Source organism: Danio rerio, chromosome 11, assembly GCF_052040795.2.
Source record: "Danio rerio strain M-AB ecotype USA chromosome 11, GRCz13ab, whole genome shotgun sequence".
NCBI classification, from domain to species: domain Eukaryota; kingdom Metazoa; phylum Chordata; class Actinopteri; order Cypriniformes; family Danionidae; genus Danio; species Danio rerio.
In genome coordinates, this window is record NC_141031.1 from 34,582,455 (window position 1) to 34,601,354 (window position 18,900).

Genomic DNA, 18,900 nt, shown 5'->3' on the forward strand with positions numbered 1-18,900 from the left:
CAAATCGGGTAAACGAGAGAAGATTTGTCCACTACTTAATCGATCGCGGATGTCTGGTTATATTGGATGGATACAAAAAAGTGTAAAAGGATATTAATACTAGAAAAAAAAAAAGAAATATAATTGGGTGGCTGTTATACCTGGGCGGCCTGCCCAATTAAAGTCAATGTGTGGAAAGCACTGTATTTTACATTTGTATCTTAGGTATTTCTTAATATTTAATATGCTATTTATACTTTAAGATAAATTAAAAAAAATGTAGTTTAAGATGAATTAAATTCCAAGGTGCAGTCCTGTCTACTGTTGTTACTGTTCTTTGAATTTAAATAGACCTGTTTTAAAATATTGAAAATAAAAACCTAGTTTAGACCACTGTGAAACATCATTTAATGTAAAGTAGAGCTGGCTTAGTAGTTTCAGATCGGAGCTTGTTAGCTCTTTGCTTGATGGTTTGAACCCAGAAGGAAGCCAGGAGTTGCTGATGTTACGTCAATCACTATTTTGCCCTTGAGCACAGCACTTAACTCTAGTTGTCTCATTGGGACTGTTTCCTCAATTAGTGTACTGTAAATCACTTTCTATAGAACTGTCTGCTAAATGACACCACTAACTAATGAGAATCAGGTTCCCTGCACCTTAAGGGGAGTGATAGCAACAATTACCTAAGGAAACTTGGCTTCATGGTTTATTAATGTCATAACCTGCACCGAGTTGATCTAATTGGCCTGTTGTCAGGCTCCAAGGGCTCAGCACTAAGCAGACAGGTCGATCCGTGACCCAGGGCATGCTCCAGGATGTTTACCTTCGCTCCTGTGATTCCTGACAGAAGACGCCACCAGGTGATTGGAGCTTCTGCTGCGAGATCATGACTTGGCTGCTTAATGCGCGACTCTTGTTGTTTGATGTTGCTGCTGCGAGCCATATTCACGTGTAAAGATTTGCTTGGATAATGCAGGTTTCAAAGAGCAGACTTGATCCTGAGCGAACATCGCCCTTATCTAACACTTTCATCTTTTGTTTGTCTGTGGGATTTTTAGAGGAATTTTTTATTAACGCGCAACGGGAGTAGCAGAATAACAAACACGCCTCGTTTTAAAGGAAACACTCATTATATATGAAGAAGCCCAAAACAAGATGGTTCTGTAGTGATAAACGAAAACTAAAGTAACGATTTTCTTCCTTTGTCTCTCATTATTTTTTAAAACCTCACCTAAACAGTCAGAATCTCTCCTGAAACCACAAATATGCTATGCGGGCTTGGTATTTTGAGTCTGATTTGCTGAGGATTCTGTTATTGAGTGGAAAGGAAGCAATGTTTGCTTCCCTCAAGTCACCAAAAGCAGTCACCATGGTGATAAAAGGAGAATTATAAAGGAAGGACAGGATAGTACGGAGAGAGAACAAGAGCTGGGCGGAGAGTCTTTCAGTGGAAGCAGCTGTATCTCTTGTATGTGATGATTAAGACCTCCGTCTCCTGCCGAGGGGACAGTCAGGGCAGCAGCCCACAGGCCCACTGCACCATGGGTAGGAAAAGGAGGGCTGATCCTGTGGTGTAATGACCTGCTGCTGCTGACCGTGTCTCTCTCCTGCTGACCATGTTTGTATCCCGGCTGCAAGAATCAACTGTTTATTCATAAATTGTGTGTAAATATAGAGATAGAGAGAACAGGGGGGAAAGAGTTTTAAAGGGTTTGTTTACCCCAAAATGACAATTCTGATGTCATGTCATGAAAATTTGTCATCTTTGAAACGCAAATGAAGATATTTTGATCAAATCTAAAAGACTTCTGTCCCTTTACTGATTCTTAGACTTCAAAACAAATTGAGAGAAAGAAAAAAGTAAATACAAATCCAATTCTTCTGAAGAGAAGTTATCACTTTATTAAGTAAATAAATTAAATTTTTAGGCTTTTATGTGCATGTAGACAGTAAACACAGATGCTCAGCTCCTCATTGGTTCTTGCAGAAGCTCAAAGGCTACGTTGACACTGTGAGGTTTAGTGCTCAAATCAAATTTTTTTCTCAGATCTGATTTTTTTTTTTTGCATAGCTGTTCACACTGTTGTTATAAATGTGGCCAATATCAGATTTGCAGACCATAATCTAGACCAGGGGTTCTCAACTGGTTTGGCCATTGGACCCACATTTTTACATGGTCATCAAGCCGCTATCCAAATTTTTAGGAACTATAATGCAATTTTAGGAATTATACTTAATTTGTGTTTATTTGTTAACATAAACAAATAGTGACAGATACATCATAATAAATTCACCAAGACTTGCAAATAAACACTATTTTGTTGCTTTCATTTACCAAAATGGATCAAATTATAGAAATATTACAAAGTAAAAACGACAAATACTGTTAATAATAAACTGTTAATAAAACTTGTTTTCTAGTTTCTGAATGCTGTTTTAATTTAGAAGGTGTCATGCTCTCCTATAAGAGCACCTCACTACATAAGACACTGAAGCTTTAAGTCTTTTTTTGTCGTCTATATATATATATATATATATATATATATATATATATATATATATATATATATATATATATATATATATATATATATATATATATATATATATATAGTCTAGCATATATATATAAAAGTCAAGCATAAGCAAATTAAATACAAAAATTTAACTTTTGTTTTTTTTGATCACACACTCTGCGACCCACTGAAAATGTTCCTGTGACCCACTTTTGGGTCACGACCCACCAAATGAAAAACAATGATCTAGACCAGGCGTGTCCAAACTACGGCCCGTGGGCCATCTGCGGCCCGCAATCAGTTTTTGGCGGCCCGCGAGGCTTTTTATAAATATCAATAGAATCTGGCCCGCTATACAAAAATAAACGTAATTCAATAAATAACCACCGGGTGTCGCTATTACATGCATTCAATTAAGCAGCAGTTCTTGATATGATCTATCTATCTATCTATCTATCTATCTATCTATCTATCTATCTATCTATCTATCTATCTATCTATCTATCTATCTATCTATCTATCTATCTATCTATCTATCTATCTATCTATCTATCTATCTATCTATCTATCTATCTATCTATCTATCTATCTATCTATCTATCTAATATTTTTTCTTCTGGAGAAAGACTTATTTGTTGTATTTCGGCTAGAATAAAAGCGGTTTTAATTTTTTTATGAACCATATAAGGTCAAAATTATTAGCCCCTTAAGTCTTCAGAACAAACCATTGTAATAAAATAACTTGCCTAATTACCTTAACTTGTAACTTGATTAACCTAGTTAAGTCTTTAAATGTCACTTTAAGCTGTATAGAAGTGTCTTAAAAATATCTAGTCAAATATTATTTACTGTCATTATGGCAAAGATAAAATAAATCAGTTATTAGAAATGAGTTACTAAAACTAATATGTTTAGAAATGTGTGGAAAAAAATCTTCTCTCCGTTAAACAGAAATTGGGGAAAAAATAAACGGGGGCTAACAATTCTGACTTCAACTGTATATATATATATATATATATATATATATATATATATATATATATATATATATATATATATATATATATGCATGTCTGTGTGATGTGTGTAAAATTTGGCCCACGACAACGTTGTTTTTTTTGCATCTGGCCCTCGGCCCAAAAAGTTTGGACACCCCTGATCTAGACCATAGTCCTAAACTGACCCGCATGCGCAAAAGTACTATTACCGACCGCACAAAATGTCTAATTATGCACACAGTGTGTATACTGTATGAAGCACATTGTCAGATTATGCTTAATATAACTATTGCCCTTTACACAGACAAGCTTGGTGTATTTCATGAACTATAAAGGGTTGTTTTGCTACTACTAATGTGTATTTTGCCAAACCTAAAATAAGTCTCTTGTGATTGAAAACACTGGTAATTTGTGATTTATGACATTTTTTTCTAGCCACCGGTGTACTGAACAGCTGCAAACTGCACTGTGAAGGCAAAGTTGGTTTATCTCTGTTTCCAGAGTTATTTCATTTTACTTTGTTATAAACAACAGACACGTGCAGAAGGGGGGTTTGGGTGTTTAAGCACCTTCCCTTTTTCCTCTCGGAGGGAAAATTCCCCTTAAAATGAAATTGCCCCCTACTTTGTGCACAAATCCCCTATCTGCAAAACTGCCCGAAGCTCTTCAGATTCATGATCAACCCATGCCCCAATCATTAAACAGATTAGTTAATAAGCACCAGTTTTGCCTTCAAATTGTCTTATTAAAATGAACAACCGACTTTCTGTGGTAAAGTAATAGCCCTGCTGAGGAACAGATGATCTTTGCAGCACAGAATGATGAGAGATTATGTAAAAGTCCCATGAAATCTGACATAACCGTTCACATTGCAGTCGCGTTTCAAAACATCAGGTCTGTGACTGATTTATTACTACTGTACATATGAAAGTGGTACAAATCAGAACTGAAAAGACCAGATTCCATACGGTTTGGGCTGTTCACACTGTCATTACCTGAGTCACATGTGGTCAAACTAAACAGATTCAGGCCACATTTGGCTTCAGTGTGAACGCAGCCAAAGACTCTGCGTGACACAAATTTTTTATATCTTTCAATCATCTGTTCTTCTGTGACCAATTGTCAAGGCTGTGAAAATAATTAAATTAAAGTTATAATAAAGTGTAACGTGTTCAAACATAATAAAGTGATTGCATGTCAAAAGACGCAAAACAAGGCATTTCTGTTTAGATATCGTTATCGATTTTTTGAAACGTCACCGTTTTTGATGAATAGACTTTTAAATGAATGACAGAAATATCTCATGAAATATAACTTGTGAAATGAAATGTATTTATTAAAGCTCTGAACATTAACTTAGTCTAATTAGTTGAGCTGTGCCTTTAAGCCAAGACCATCTGAATCAGACTGAACTCAGATTAGTTCATTGTTATATTAGAGCGAATTGTCTGATGTTTTTCAGTCTCAGAGGAAAAACATAATGTTTTACTTCACTAATAAACTTTCAAATGAGCAAATATTAGTTTGTAAACCTGTATGGCATTGACTAGTTAGTCTCTTAGAGAGTTTTTATTTCATTTTAGCTTTTTGTAACAGTACTGTAATGCTATAATTAATTATATGTATATAGGGCATTGTTTGACACACAAGGCTTAATGCATTTAAAAGTGTCCAAAAGGGCTGTTTGTGTTTGTCCGTGAGCTTGAAATATCAGTATCATATTGGACTTAAATTATTCTTACAAACACTAATGATGTGTGCTATATGTATGCATGAATTACAATCATCATCTTGGGTAATATATTGTGGATTATATATTTATTGCCTGGCCCTTGTAACCTCTGCAACCTAAGAAAGAAAAAGAAGAAAGAAATCAGAAAGCTAAATCACATATAAGCAATTTCCTCATTACCAGGCTATGTTTTCACCTCAAACAGCGACATTTTGAAAAGGTGTACATTTTTCTTATTGGAATTGTCATGTCTAAAAACATGCACACACTATGAGACGATAACTTGAAAATAAGTTTTCAAGGTAAACTGCGATTTGGAAAAGTAAAGGTTTTAAAACTGCTAAGATTTTCCTTTTATACCGTTCCTAATGTATGTGTAAGATTTGTTTAAAAAAAAAAAATAAAAAAATAACTATTTTGGAGCAGTAATCACAATACCGTGAAACCGTGATATTTTTATCCAAGGTTATCATGCTGTCAGAATCTTATACCGGCCCATGCCTAATACACACACACACACACACACACACACACACACACACACACACACACACACACACACACACACACACACACACACACACACACACACACACACACACTTATAAATGATCTATTGGCTCCAAAAAAATCAGTATCTGTTTTGAATCTTTGTCAGAATAATAAATAACATTTTTTGTTTTCAGTTTTCGCTGTTCTTCATTGTTGTCTTTGTTCTGTTCTTGTTAAGCAGAACACAAAAATCAATCATTAAAAAAGGATGCTGAATGACTTGTTGAAGTGCACTATTTATCTGGAACATCTTCTTATTTTTTGTTTTAGTAAATTTTTGCCAGCTAATTTGTAGTAATTGGGCATTTGTAATAATTGAACAGGCGAGCCTCTTTGTGTAGTTTGGTTTGTCAATTCTAGAAGCTCTTAATCTCAAATTTGGCAAGTGACTGTCACATATTGGCATGATTATTTGCTGGCTTCTTCAAAATGAAAAACCTTTCAAACCAATAAAAGAAGTTTGAGGATGATAATCAATACTTGTTGGGAAACCATATTTATCTTCTTTATGTAAGCCACAAACCATAATTCTCAGTGATTTTTATTTATTAATGTATTATTTTTATTTTAAGATATCTTAAGTTGCCTATGCTTTATTGACCTTATTCAGCAATGCTGAAGTGTGCTCATTTTAGAACTTCCAATACAATTTCCTTTGGGAGAAATGGTTAGGAATAATACATGTCAGACAACAATCAAACTACTTGCTCTACAAACAAATGTGTTCATGACAATATATAAAGTGTAATAATATAATTTTGAAAATATCAGTTTGCAGCATCAAGCAGCACAACAAGCTGTTTTCAACGTCTAAAAATCAATGTGAATGAGACTCCAATTGAGATTACAATGACTCTGTCTGCTCGTACATGAAGGATAAGGTCAATAAACATGTAATTCATCGTTTTAAGTGATGAGGAGGGATTTAAAGGATGAGGAGTTCTTTTTAAGGCAAGTGTTCTATGCAGCCATCTTGATGCCTCTCCTAGGCATCTATTTCCAGTCATTCAATTGACCAATCTCCAGTCCACTTCAATGTAAAAAACAAAAACACTTGGGCAAAGGTGCTTATCTAGCTGCACAATATGTCGTCTCAGCATTGATATTACAATGTCTGCATCCGCAATAGCAAGATATACAATATTGAATTGGGATTATAGTTGACCAGAATCCACAAGTCAAAACATGGGATTTGTGGAGATGCTGCAGAATTTAACCATTATCATGAAAGTTTGTATTTTTAAAGCAAATCTGAGCGTTTTTAGGAGTTTGAAACATTTTCAGAGAACATAAAAAGCTTAACGAAGTTTAATAAAGATTAATTTTATGGAATTATTTATATGATGAAGACTGCAATGCTCTTTTTACATTTGATGATTCAATTCCTGTACCTGAATACTCTTAGAAGCTCCCCATCAAACCATTAAGCACCGTTTATTTCACAACATTTGCTCCATTATGTTTATTTATTTATTCATGACTGTAGTTTGTTAATTGTAATAAATTACATAACATATATTTATATTTCACTTTCATACAAAGTCATCCCAATCAATTTAAAGTATTGACTTTCCTAATAGAGCTATCATTAAGTCATCTGGTGAAATTGTCTTTTTATCACATTATAAATTGCAGGGAAAAAAAATATCTCAATGTCCAATTTTTCCAATATCGTGCATCCCTATTTGCTAATGTTCTAATATGCTCCCCCCCCCCCCCCCTTTCTTTTTTTCTGACAGGGTAGTTTGAGGAGCAGCAGTCAGATCTCTCCTCAGGAGTTTCTGAGTGAACTAAAAAGCGGTGCCACCGATGAGAGACTGTTTGCCTGTCTGGACTCCCTCAGAGTGTCACTCACCAGCAACCCAGTCAGGTACTCACTTAAAAGAGTCTTTTTTTTGTGGCATTTAATTTCTTCTATAACAAAAGTCAACTTTTCATGCACAAAACGTCTCCTGTTTCTCCCTGGCTCATGTCATTTAAAAGGATATTTGTGCTATTATTTTGTCTGTGGAAAGGCTGAAAAAACACTTTTCTTCTGGAGGGCATCCGTAAACTCTTTCTCACATCTCAAACTTGACTAGCCCGCTTGATATTGCTGTTCACTGAATGCTCACACATACAAACATCCAACCTGGCCACCTACCACATCTGACCTCCGACATTTGCCCAATGGTGTGCAACTCAGTGGCGCACCCTGTGATTTGAGGCTAGAGCAGCGCAGCATGATGGCATTCATTAATATGTATTACCGATTGCCACGTCGCCCCAGGTTTTTCCCTCCTACCTCTTAATTGTTTGATACCGTTTGCGACGAGCTCTCCTGCTGTTTCTCCTGCATTTGTACAGCAAACATGACAAAGAAGCCTCCCCAGGAGGGTGAAGATGATAAACAATTTTTGAATTTTATTTTTATTTTTTAGGCTTTATTTTTAAGTCTTTTTGTGACCATTAAAGGTGCTGTATGTACAGTTTTGACTCTTCTAAAGCAAAATAACACTATAAAATGTTTGCAGATATTAAAGACACATGCCAACTGAACATTCTTGTTTATTTGAAAAACAACACTGAAGTCAGATATTCTGCTTTGAAAATGTACTTTATGTGCCTGAACCTCTGTTTTTGTTTTGGTTCTTTTAACCCACCCACTGCCACTTTGGCCAATTATATTTCAGCACTCAGGGTTGCCTTGTTGGAAAACCCATATTTCATTAATTCAGTCAGAAAGGCTCTCAAAGCACGAGTCCATGACTGAAATGTGACCTCCGGTGGACAGTAGTAGACTCTGAAATAAGACCAGGGTGTCCACAGGTTCTTAAAGTATTAAAAGTTGATAAATCAATGTAAAGAAATTTAAGGCCCTTGAAAAGTATAAAAATGTCATAAATGCTATTTTGCAAGGTGTTAAATGTTATATAGTTTTTGATTATGTAATGTATGGTTGTATAGTTTAATCCTACTAGATTGCTAGATTGTGACGCTGCTTTTTTACTGCAGTAACCAAAGCAACACCATTATTTCTGTAGTTCTATATGTGCCAACCTGCTGAATTAGCTAGATTTAATAGATTTTATTTTGTATATGAATATTTTCTAGTTTTTGATTAGTTTCTTACATGAATGTTTAGTAAGTTAAAATCTTGCCAGTGTTTCCGGTTGAAACCTAAAGTGGTTATAAGGTCTTAATGTATTGAAAGAGTCTCAAATAAGATCCGAAAAGGTATTAAATTTCACTTTCTGATTCCTGTATATACACTGGAGATGCAGATTCAGCGTTTTATATGATGTTATTTTTAGCAAATAATATAAAAATTATGAACGTAAACATTGTAAACGTAAACAACACCCTACGTGATAAGATTTGCAGTGATAATCAATTTGGGTGTTTGCACCTGATGAAACACGACAGAAATTTAAATTCAGCCATTCAGAAAACGGTTCAGGTTTATAACCTAATTAATACATATTAAACCTCCTTAACATTAAATGTAGATGCTGAATCAATTATATGTGTTGGTTTGCACTGAGTCACAGTTCTAAAGTTCAATTTCAAACTGTTTATATTTTATTTTCAAGATCTGAGGTAAACTATCTGCTGCTGCTTTTAGTAGTATGGCAATAAATGTTATGTGAAATGTCATTCAAACACATCGTTAGCATTTAACACTGAATAAAGCATATGAGGTGTACACGAGGTGATTTTTGTCAAAGTTTTCTGTCATTCAGCTGAAAAAAATTAGCAGCCTTTTCAATAATATTTATTTCAGGTGTTGATTAGGACAAACTCCTTTTATTATGCAAATATTCTTTCTATCCCATGCTGTTTTGTTTTTGTAGAACACTGCTTACAGTAAATCAGCTTTTAGGCTCGATAGTCAGACACACTCCTGTTGGTCCTCTATCTGGCAACCTGCGTTTGCGTGTGTTTTGATCCAGAAATTCATTACCTAGTTTAACCACTGGGAGTCAAACTTACATACTGCACCTTTAAATCTATTCTATTTTCACAGCATAGTTTAACATGCAGTTTGCACAAGCTGATGCCGGGCTGCAGGCGACGTTTGGAAGTGCACAATGACAGGAGATAAAGGTTGATATGAGAGGAAGGGCTCATTTTATTCTGAGTGTTATGACTGTTGATGTCATTCTGTTGTCCTTGGGTATATTTTTTTGTTTTGTATTATACTGGCTTTTATAGTTTTTGCCGACTGAGCTTTTTGTTGGAAGAACTCATTGAAGCCTGTGCATTTAAAAAAAAAAAAAAAGTCACTAAACAAAGTTTTTTAGCCGTGCATTGCTTGAGGGTGTAAAATCATTTGCTTTGTAATCGGAGCACAGACTTCTAACAAGACATTGTCTAATTCGTTAGAGAATGTGACCCATAAGTGCATTGCTTTAGGACACTCATTTCATCCAGTGTCCTTTTCATCTGAAACATTTTTCCTAATTCCGATCACCAAAAATCGAATAGATAAGTGGGTTAGAGAGCCCAGTGTGTGCGTGCAGATAAAGTTATTACAGGCGGTTAAAGTTAATTTGACGGGCCGCGCTAAGCAGTGTGTCCAATTTCAAAGTCTATGGATGGGAAAAATAAACCTCATCTGCGGTGATGAAGGAGGAGAGCGAGGGAGAGACAAAAGCACGTTCGAGCAGGAGAGTCGGTGTTAAACTGTTTTCATCAGCGCTGCATTCTTTATTGGCATAATTCATGAAATGTCATGATTTCTATTAGCGCCCCGAACGTCGTTCTGGCGCATGCAGCTGTTGGTTATGGCCGTGAACGTCACAGGCGGAATGATCCACAATCGCGCAGCAATGGCCGACCTTGCGTGGAGAGTCTCGCCTGAACATTATTCACACCTGGCACCTTATCATTTGTTCCTGTGCAAGGTTAAAACTTCCCCAAACAATTCAATCTTTTTTTAATTCGAGTTTTTGGCATTGTCTAGCTACACTGTGACACGAAGCTGTTTTATTTGGCTGTGCTGTTGAAAGCTCGCAGTGCTCTGTTTTTATAGGTCACTGTCGTGTTGTGGGATGATTAAAGCCAAGGTAAGCATGAGGAGGCAAAGACTTAAGTAAATGTTGATTGGTTGTTGCAAGGTTAATTTAGTGCAAATGCTCAGTCAAGTGGAAATTAGGGCTGGAAAAATCTGACATTGCTTTGTTTTCTTCAATTTATAGTGCAGTATACAGTACATAGGGCTGGGTGAAATGGCTAAAATGCAATGTCTAGTTATTTTCCATATTGAATGATAACGATGTAGATTTTGATATCAGTCGTCAATGCTTCCAGATTTAAGAGTATTTCTACAACGACTGAAGCTACAAAGATTAGAGGGTCTATTAAATTAAATTCAGTTAAATTCGTGTTTGTTTATATACCGCTTTTACAATGTAGATTGTGTCAAAGCAGCTTAACATAGAAGTTCCATTGAAGTCCAGATTTCAGACTTGAAGTTAAGTTCAGTTCAGTGTGGTTTAAATTTTACTGTTGAAAGTTTAAACAATAAAGAGCAAATCTATCAATGCACAGCTCCACAAGTCGCGATCCACCAGTGGCAACAGTGGTGAGGAAAATTTTTACTAATTGACAAAGTTAATAGAAAGAAAAAAAGAAAAAACCTTGTGAGAAACAGGCTCTGTTGGGTGTGACTTTTATTCTTTTGGTCACCTCCTGTGTGGAGCAGCAGTCTAGGTGCCGGAGGCTGGATAAGCTTGAATGTCCATCGTGGAGAACTGCAAGTGTGAGTAGGACACTAGGAGGTAGTCAGGCTGGCCCACAGGATCAATGCCGGGATTCGTTTGTCACTATGGTCTTTCAGGAATCAGTCTCATGCACTCCAGTCTTTCATGACCACCACAGCATCAGCTCAGGATACGGCCTGGTCCAGGATTATGGATACCTTGGCATCATTTCTTCACAGGTCTTGGCTCGCATCAATGGCGCTGCATAGTCTCTAGGGACCTCGGGATGAGTATCTCCAGGTAGAAATAGAAAAAAAATTATAATAACTAACGTAGTGGCTGTTCATAGTGTATAACAATGGCATAATACATTTTGGTGGCCGAAAATTCAGTATGATTCTCTAATATCAACACACTTTTAGATTCCTATTGTTCCAATTTCTGATTTGTGATTGGCTCTTAGATCAATAAAGAGTAAAAATTCCAGAGATTATCATTGTTATTGACATACATTTGATGATGATTTGATATATTGTTTATCGGCCTAGCCCTAGGTAAACTGTAGTCAACATTTGAAATGGATCAGAGAAGAACGGGTGTCAAATAGTTTGATGAAAGGTGATGATCCACTTTAGATGTTGACTGCTGTTTATACAAATACACCAGATAAGAGAATCATGCATAAAATGTAATGAACATATTGCATTCATTCATTCATTCAATCATTTTCCTTCGGCTTTGTCCCTTATTCATCAATGCTTGCCACAGCAGAATGAACCGCCAACTAATCCAGCACATGTTTTATGCAGCAGATGCCCTTCCAGCCGCAACCTAAAACTAGGAAACACCCACACGCACTCATTCACACACTACAGCCAATTTAGTTCATCCAATTGACCTATAGCATAAGTCTTTGGACTGGGGGAAACCGGATATCCTGAAGTAAAACTACGCAAACAGGGGAGAATATAAAAACTCCACACGGAAAAGCCAACTGGTCCAGCAAAGACTCGAACCAGCGACCTTCTTGTTGTGATACAACAGTTAAAACCCCTTAGCCACCATGCTGCCGAACATATTACAAGTATGGGTAAATACAGTAGAAAAAAACAACTTTACTGTATAAATCATTCAATAAAATATTTCTTAAAATGTATTTAATAACTCTTTATTAAAATTGCTGATGGTAAAAATGCATCATCACTGATTGTTTTAGCGTGCTTTTTCTACCTAGACATTTTTTTCGGAACCTGTCTCATTTGCTCAGTTAGTGTGCATATGTGAAACCCACAATAGCTCTCAGATCCAAGCCAAATCAATTGGTCCGAGATCGCCTAAATGAGGTGGTCTTGGCTCGATTGAAACGAACTCATGAGTGGATTGATTGTTGTAAGAAAGCAAAACGATTTAACGAACTAATGAATTAGGCTACAGTGTAGATTAAGGTTATAATGCAGCATTCTAGCCAATGTTTTTAATAGATTGATTAATTAGATTTTTACAAAACTTGACAACTTCAATGAGGCTATGGATAAGAAAGTCCTACCTCTGATTTATATTTGGTGACAATGTCTGTGGGTGTCACTGTCAAAATTAAAGTGCACCTTTCTGCTTATAATGTCTTATTACTCATCATCATAAATAAAACAACAACTTAGCTGAGCAGAATTTGTGACACTGAAAAATAAACTTCAAAAACTCTGAGTGTGGGGAGAGTTTACTCGCACGTGACTTGTTTTAACTCTGTTGGTCCACTTAGAAACTTTGTCATGTGAAAGCGAACCACACCTGAAACAAAAATAAACATTGTAACAGTTTTAATGCCTGTTTCACAACAAAACAATCAATCTACAGGTGTGAAATCACCCCCTAAACTGTCTCAGGCTTTAAAAAAAACACATGCAAATAATAAACTTTCACTCCATTATGGTTAATGAACTCCTGTCTAAAATATAATCCCATCTCAACACTGCAATTTGACTTTCACATTGATATTGAAATGATATATTGTGCAGCCCTAGTGAACATGTACAATATTTAGACACCTAATGTTTTTATTTAAATTTTTTTACTGTAATTAATTATGACTAGATTAGCTTGGGTTTTAGGTTGGAAGGACATTGATAGATATTTTACATTGAGGAGGGAACATAGTGTGATTCTTTTAATAGACTACATGACTGATTAATGGTGCCTCACTGCCGTGATCTTCCATCTTCCATGCTTTTCAATAAGAAGCAAGAAAGAGAAGGCCATGAAAATTCCCTAATGAAAATGGACATATGGTATTTTATCATAACTAGGATCCCCACAGGTCCCTCTCAGCGATTCCCTGTTGGAATGTCTGGATGTTGATATTCGCACAGTCAAGGCTGGTATTGGCCCCCATTGTAAGTTATTTTACCACGTATGTCAGCTGCTGCGTCTTTTCCTTAGAGGCTGACTCTAAGCTAAATTGTTACTTTTTATTGTTAATTTTGGCCGAGGAATGCACGGTAGATTGGCGACCATATTGGCATTGGCTAATATTAATTTTCCTAAAATTGTTGGCATACTTTAGATCTGTCTGATGATTTCAAGGCTTTTTAAACATTCTTTTGTGCCAGAATTGGAGCTAGATTGGAGCTTTAGTTTGAGGAGTTTAAAAAGAAAATGCATTGTGTGTTATTGTGAACTTACAAAAGAAACCTGAAGGTAATGTTAATATATAAATGTACCATTGTTTTTTTTTAATTCATGTTTTCCAAAATGCAAAAAAGTTATTTTATAGAAAGTACATCAAAAGATGAAAAAACTTGTGTAGATTAAATGCTGTAAATGTATAGGTGATGTTTAAGTTGCTCTTACATCAGCAGCAATTCAGAATAATTTTTTCTAGGTCTGCACAATATTGGATAACTTATGTTGCAGCATTTTGTTTTTCTGCAATATATATTGTGATAGGAAAATAATTTTCCAAAATGACTCTGTTCCTCTGTGCATTAATTTACTTTATTTGGCATTATTATATATATATTTTTTTTGCTGATGTCAAGTCAAGGTTTTAAAACCACCACAATTTTCTGTAATACCGTTCCTATGGTATGTGTAAGATTTTTTTTATTTGCATTTTTTTACTGCATCTCCAGCAGAAATGATATTCATAGATGCCGTTTTATATTGTAAAGAAATCTGTTTTTTTGAAACTAATGAAGACAGCAGAAGTTGGTGGTTCGTTTGATTTATTTAGCCTGACATGTTTAGTGTTTCAAAATATTTTACATTTTTCACAAAATAAAATATATTATATTTTAAACAAAACAAAAAAGTTTTCGTTTTTTTACCCATACATTTAAAAATAACTTATTTTACAATACCATGATACCATGAAATTGTGATATTTTTATCCTAGGTTATAAAACCTTCAGAATCTTATACAGGCCCATGCTTACTGTGAGGGTACTATTAGAGATTGTGCGTGCGTGTACCTTTCACCTGCTTGCATGAGGTAACATTTCCTCACATCTCTCGGCTGTTACAGTGATTCTTGTGGATCCACACACATGAACTGTGTCTCCACCTCATCTATCATGGATAACCTGTGATATCTGCGCATTATCGATTGTAACTGCGGCCGTTTATCTATATCGACATAACTCATTGCTAGGGCCAGACGGAATCTACAGACATTTTTTTTTGCTAATTCTGTGCAGAATTGTTTAAAATGTGCAGATTTATGTGGAATTATTTTGGGAGTATCTTAACTAAAACTTTAATATATGAAATAAAAAGTAATACCTTATTAACTGTTATTTAAAGTTTACAATGCAAATCCAATTAGATAAACAAAGCAAGTTTGTCAATAATATTACTGTGATTAGTTTAGAAACTGAATAAATATAAATTTACACACATTTACACAAGTAAATGAACAGAATTCATAGTGGGCTAAAAATCTGCGGAAATCTGCACGCACAGATTTCGTGTGGGCCTACTCATCGCTGAATAATGCCATAGTTACACTAATCGTTAACTAACACTAATCGTTAGAGCCAATCGCAGCCCTTTCTTGTTGATTGCGCGAATACAACGACCAATCACAGGTTTAAGAACTTGCTCAACAACTCTCAAAAAGCAATAGGGATAATACTTATATTTATTTATTTGCTATAAATGCTCATGTTGTTCTGTGCATGTTCTTAAGTTTTGTTTAATGCATTCAAAAAGAGTGTTTTCTTTGAGCAGGTAAAGTTAAAGGTGCAGTTCATATATATGACTGCTGTATTAAAGGACAAAATTGTATTAGAAGTATTTTATAAATATAAATTATACATTTTTATTCAAGAATTCTTGTAAAGTAAAATAAAAAATTTGATCTGTGTCATGAAATCAATTTGAAATATGTTACACAATCTAAGTGTAAAAGTTTTAAATGTTTTCTATATATATAAGGTTTATATATAATCTATTCAATTGAATTTAAAATAATTTTGTTATTTTCTTAATTTCTCTTGACAACTTTATTGGAGAGATTGGTTTTAAATAAACAGTACCATACTGTGGTGTACTTTGTGATTATGCCTTGTCTTTCCTTGGTGCTATTAAAACCACCTCCTCATGCCTGCAGCTCTTTTATGCAATTATAGTAAATCGCATTTTAAATCGCAATTTTAATCAGATAAATCGCATTTATATATCTTTTTTCTCCAAATCGTGTCCTAATAATAAGATACAAATTCTTATTGACTACATTGGCTTTACCAAAGTAAACCACAACACAATCAAGTGGGGAAATGGCAGATGACTGGTAAAAGTGCTTAATAATATGTAGAAATGTATTGGTATGAAAAGACTTGTAGAATGAAGTAAATATGAAGGCCCGCCTCAACCCAGCCCACAAAAAATAACTATCACTGAAGTGTGAACAGATTTTCTAAAAACGTTTCAATATGTTTATACAAATTCAGATGAATTAGCCACACATCTGCCAGAACATATCATAGCGAGTAATTACCTCAAGGTTGTTTGTGCCACTTCTCTTGAGGCCTGAGATGCAACCAACTAAAAACAAAATAAAAACATTTCAGAGATCCCACCAACTGCCTGCAATATTTAAATAAACAATGGTTTGTTTTGATCAAGGTAAAGTAGCTTTTTCATCCCATCGGTGTCAAACCGAACATTTAGCCTGCGCCCCCAAAGGTGGCTGTTACCTGCCAATGTTTGATTCTGTTTAACTGACGCACAAGGTCCTTCATGTCCAGAGAATGAGATGTTGTACTCTGGGGAATCCACACTCAGGCTTGATGAAGGATAAACACATCACACATGGTATTTTTAAATAAATAAATTCTCCCATTGATTCCTTCCGAGTGCAGCTTGTTATCTGGGATTCTTTTTAGCGCTGGATTAAACGCATCAATCATCGTGATTTAAGCTGAATGCTGATGACATTTTGATAAATGCTCTTTGTTTTATTTATCATCCTGTTTGCTGCTTTACTTGTCGAGTTTAGACAGTTGTTTCCCGTTAGGCGGCTCTGTGTTTAGTTTTAATTTCATATAGACTTTCAGTTGTCATTATGTTGAAATGATCGCTATTCTGTAGCAGCTGTGTCTGTGTGTGTGTGTGTGTGTGTGTGTGTGTGTGTGTGTGTGTGTGTGTGTGTGTGTGTGTGTGTGTGTGTGTGTGTGTGTTTTCTGTGTGTCTGCAGTTGGTAATGATGAGCTTGATGAGTTTTATGATCGTGTGGGTGAGGCTGGCCATCCTTTGCTTGGCTGGTGTTTGATTTGTATTGTCATTCTCGCTCTCCTTAGCACAGAGGAGAGGGATGAGAGATGAGGAAGTGTGTGTATGCTGCATGAACACCAAGGATATGTAGGGGGTGTAATTTATACCCATACTTGCTCTTCAGCTCAGGCGAAGGCGTCTGATTGGACGAGTGAGTGATGTTTCCATTACCTGCGTGTGCCATTGTGAGTGACATTGATTTTCACTCCTCCTCCACTCCTTTTTTGTCTTCAGTTCAGGAGTTCATCCTCCCATCATAGCAGCATGCTAAATGATTTTGAAAAGACACCTGTTCTGATGAGCGCGCCACATCCCGCTCCGCTGACCGTGACTGGTTAAATATTGACCTAGATGACCCAAACGAGGACATGGCAAAGTGGAAGCTTGGTTATCTTTTCTTTTATGGATGCGGCCTTTGCAGGGTTTCCATCTTTCTGCACAGGCCTGGTCACTCTTTCCCTCATTCATTCATTTTCTTTTCGGCTTAGTCAGGGGTCGCCACAGCGGAATGAACCACCAACTTATCCAGCATATTTTTTACGCAGCTGCAACCCATCACATGGAAACATCCATACACTCTCATTCACACACATTACACTACGGCCAATTTTAGCTTACCCAATTCACCTATAGTGCATGTGTTTAGACTTGTGAAAACGGAACATCCGGAGGAAACCGGCTCAAACACGAGGAGAACATGCAAACTCCATAAAGATCTGATCCAACCAAGGCTTGAGCCAGTGACCTTCTCAACCAGCTACCCACTGCGCCACCGAGCCGCCCCTACTTTTAACTTTTGATTGTTATATTTTATTTATATATTTTTTAAAATGAGCATTCAAAAATTCCTGATCTTAAAGGTCACCTGTCACATCACTCTAGGTTTGATCTGAAACTGAGTGAGCTGGCTTCTAAAGCCAAAAGTATACCTTTTCTGTCTATTGTTCACATCATTTCTCATCTCATCAGGAGAGTCTTTTGATGCAGCCCACTTTTATGTCTGCAGGGCTGAACATTTTTTAAGCATAGATATCGCAACATGTGTATCTGCAATAGTTGCATTGCAGGATTAGATAATTTACTAAAGATTACATACAATAGCCATTTTTTCATCCAAATATGCAAATGAAATTTGTGTAAAACTAGGTATGGGACAATAACTGTTTTCAAGGTATACTGTGGTTTGGTAAATGTGCGATTTTAATTTTTAATTTTTTAATTTTTATTTTATTAATTTTTTATTTTTTATTAACTAATTATTATTATTTTTAATTTATTAAAATTATTTATAATTAATTAATTTATTATTTTAATTTTTGTAAATTATTTTAATACTTTTTTTTTTTTTTTTTTTTTAGGACAACAGTATCTCTAGCCAAAAAATATCCAAAGTTGCCTTTTTAAATTGTGAAGAAATCAGTGTCAGTTTTTGAAACACGGCAGCAGCAGTCAATGTTCATTTAATTATTTATTTTTTAAGGTATCGTATCGCAGTTAGAAATTCCAGTATTCTGACAAGACTAGTGTTTGGAGACCTAAAGTGTGCCAAGAAATCATTGCCCACACCTTTACACGAACAGTAGCCTGAACTGCTGATTCAAGCTATGATGCCTCCATGCTTTATGCCAAATTCTTACCCTGTTATAAACCAAGACTCCTCAGAATAGGCA

The 18,900-nt window shown here is 35.6% G+C and overlaps 1 protein-coding gene and 1 long non-coding RNA gene across 11 annotated transcripts in view; one reads left to right on the forward strand and one right to left on the reverse strand.

Moving 5' to 3' along the window:
- LOC137496713 (uncharacterized) overlaps positions 1-18,900 on the reverse strand; it is a 473,958-nt gene that overhangs the window by 233,737 nt on the left and 221,321 nt on the right. The gene's annotated exons all lie outside the window — the stretch shown is intronic.
- The window catches only part of diaph3 (diaphanous-related formin 3), a 478,885-nt gene that overhangs the window by 97,840 nt on the left and 362,145 nt on the right, over positions 1-18,900 (forward strand). For all 10 annotated transcript variants that reach the window (XR_015501887.1, XM_087272225.1, XM_087272219.1 and 7 more), the window contains 1 exon segment: positions 7,517-7,647. Coding sequence is in view for 9 of the 10 variants with exons in the window: in XM_087272225.1 (XP_087128351.1) it covers positions 7,517-7,647 (131 nt within the window). In the remaining variant the exon portion in view is untranslated.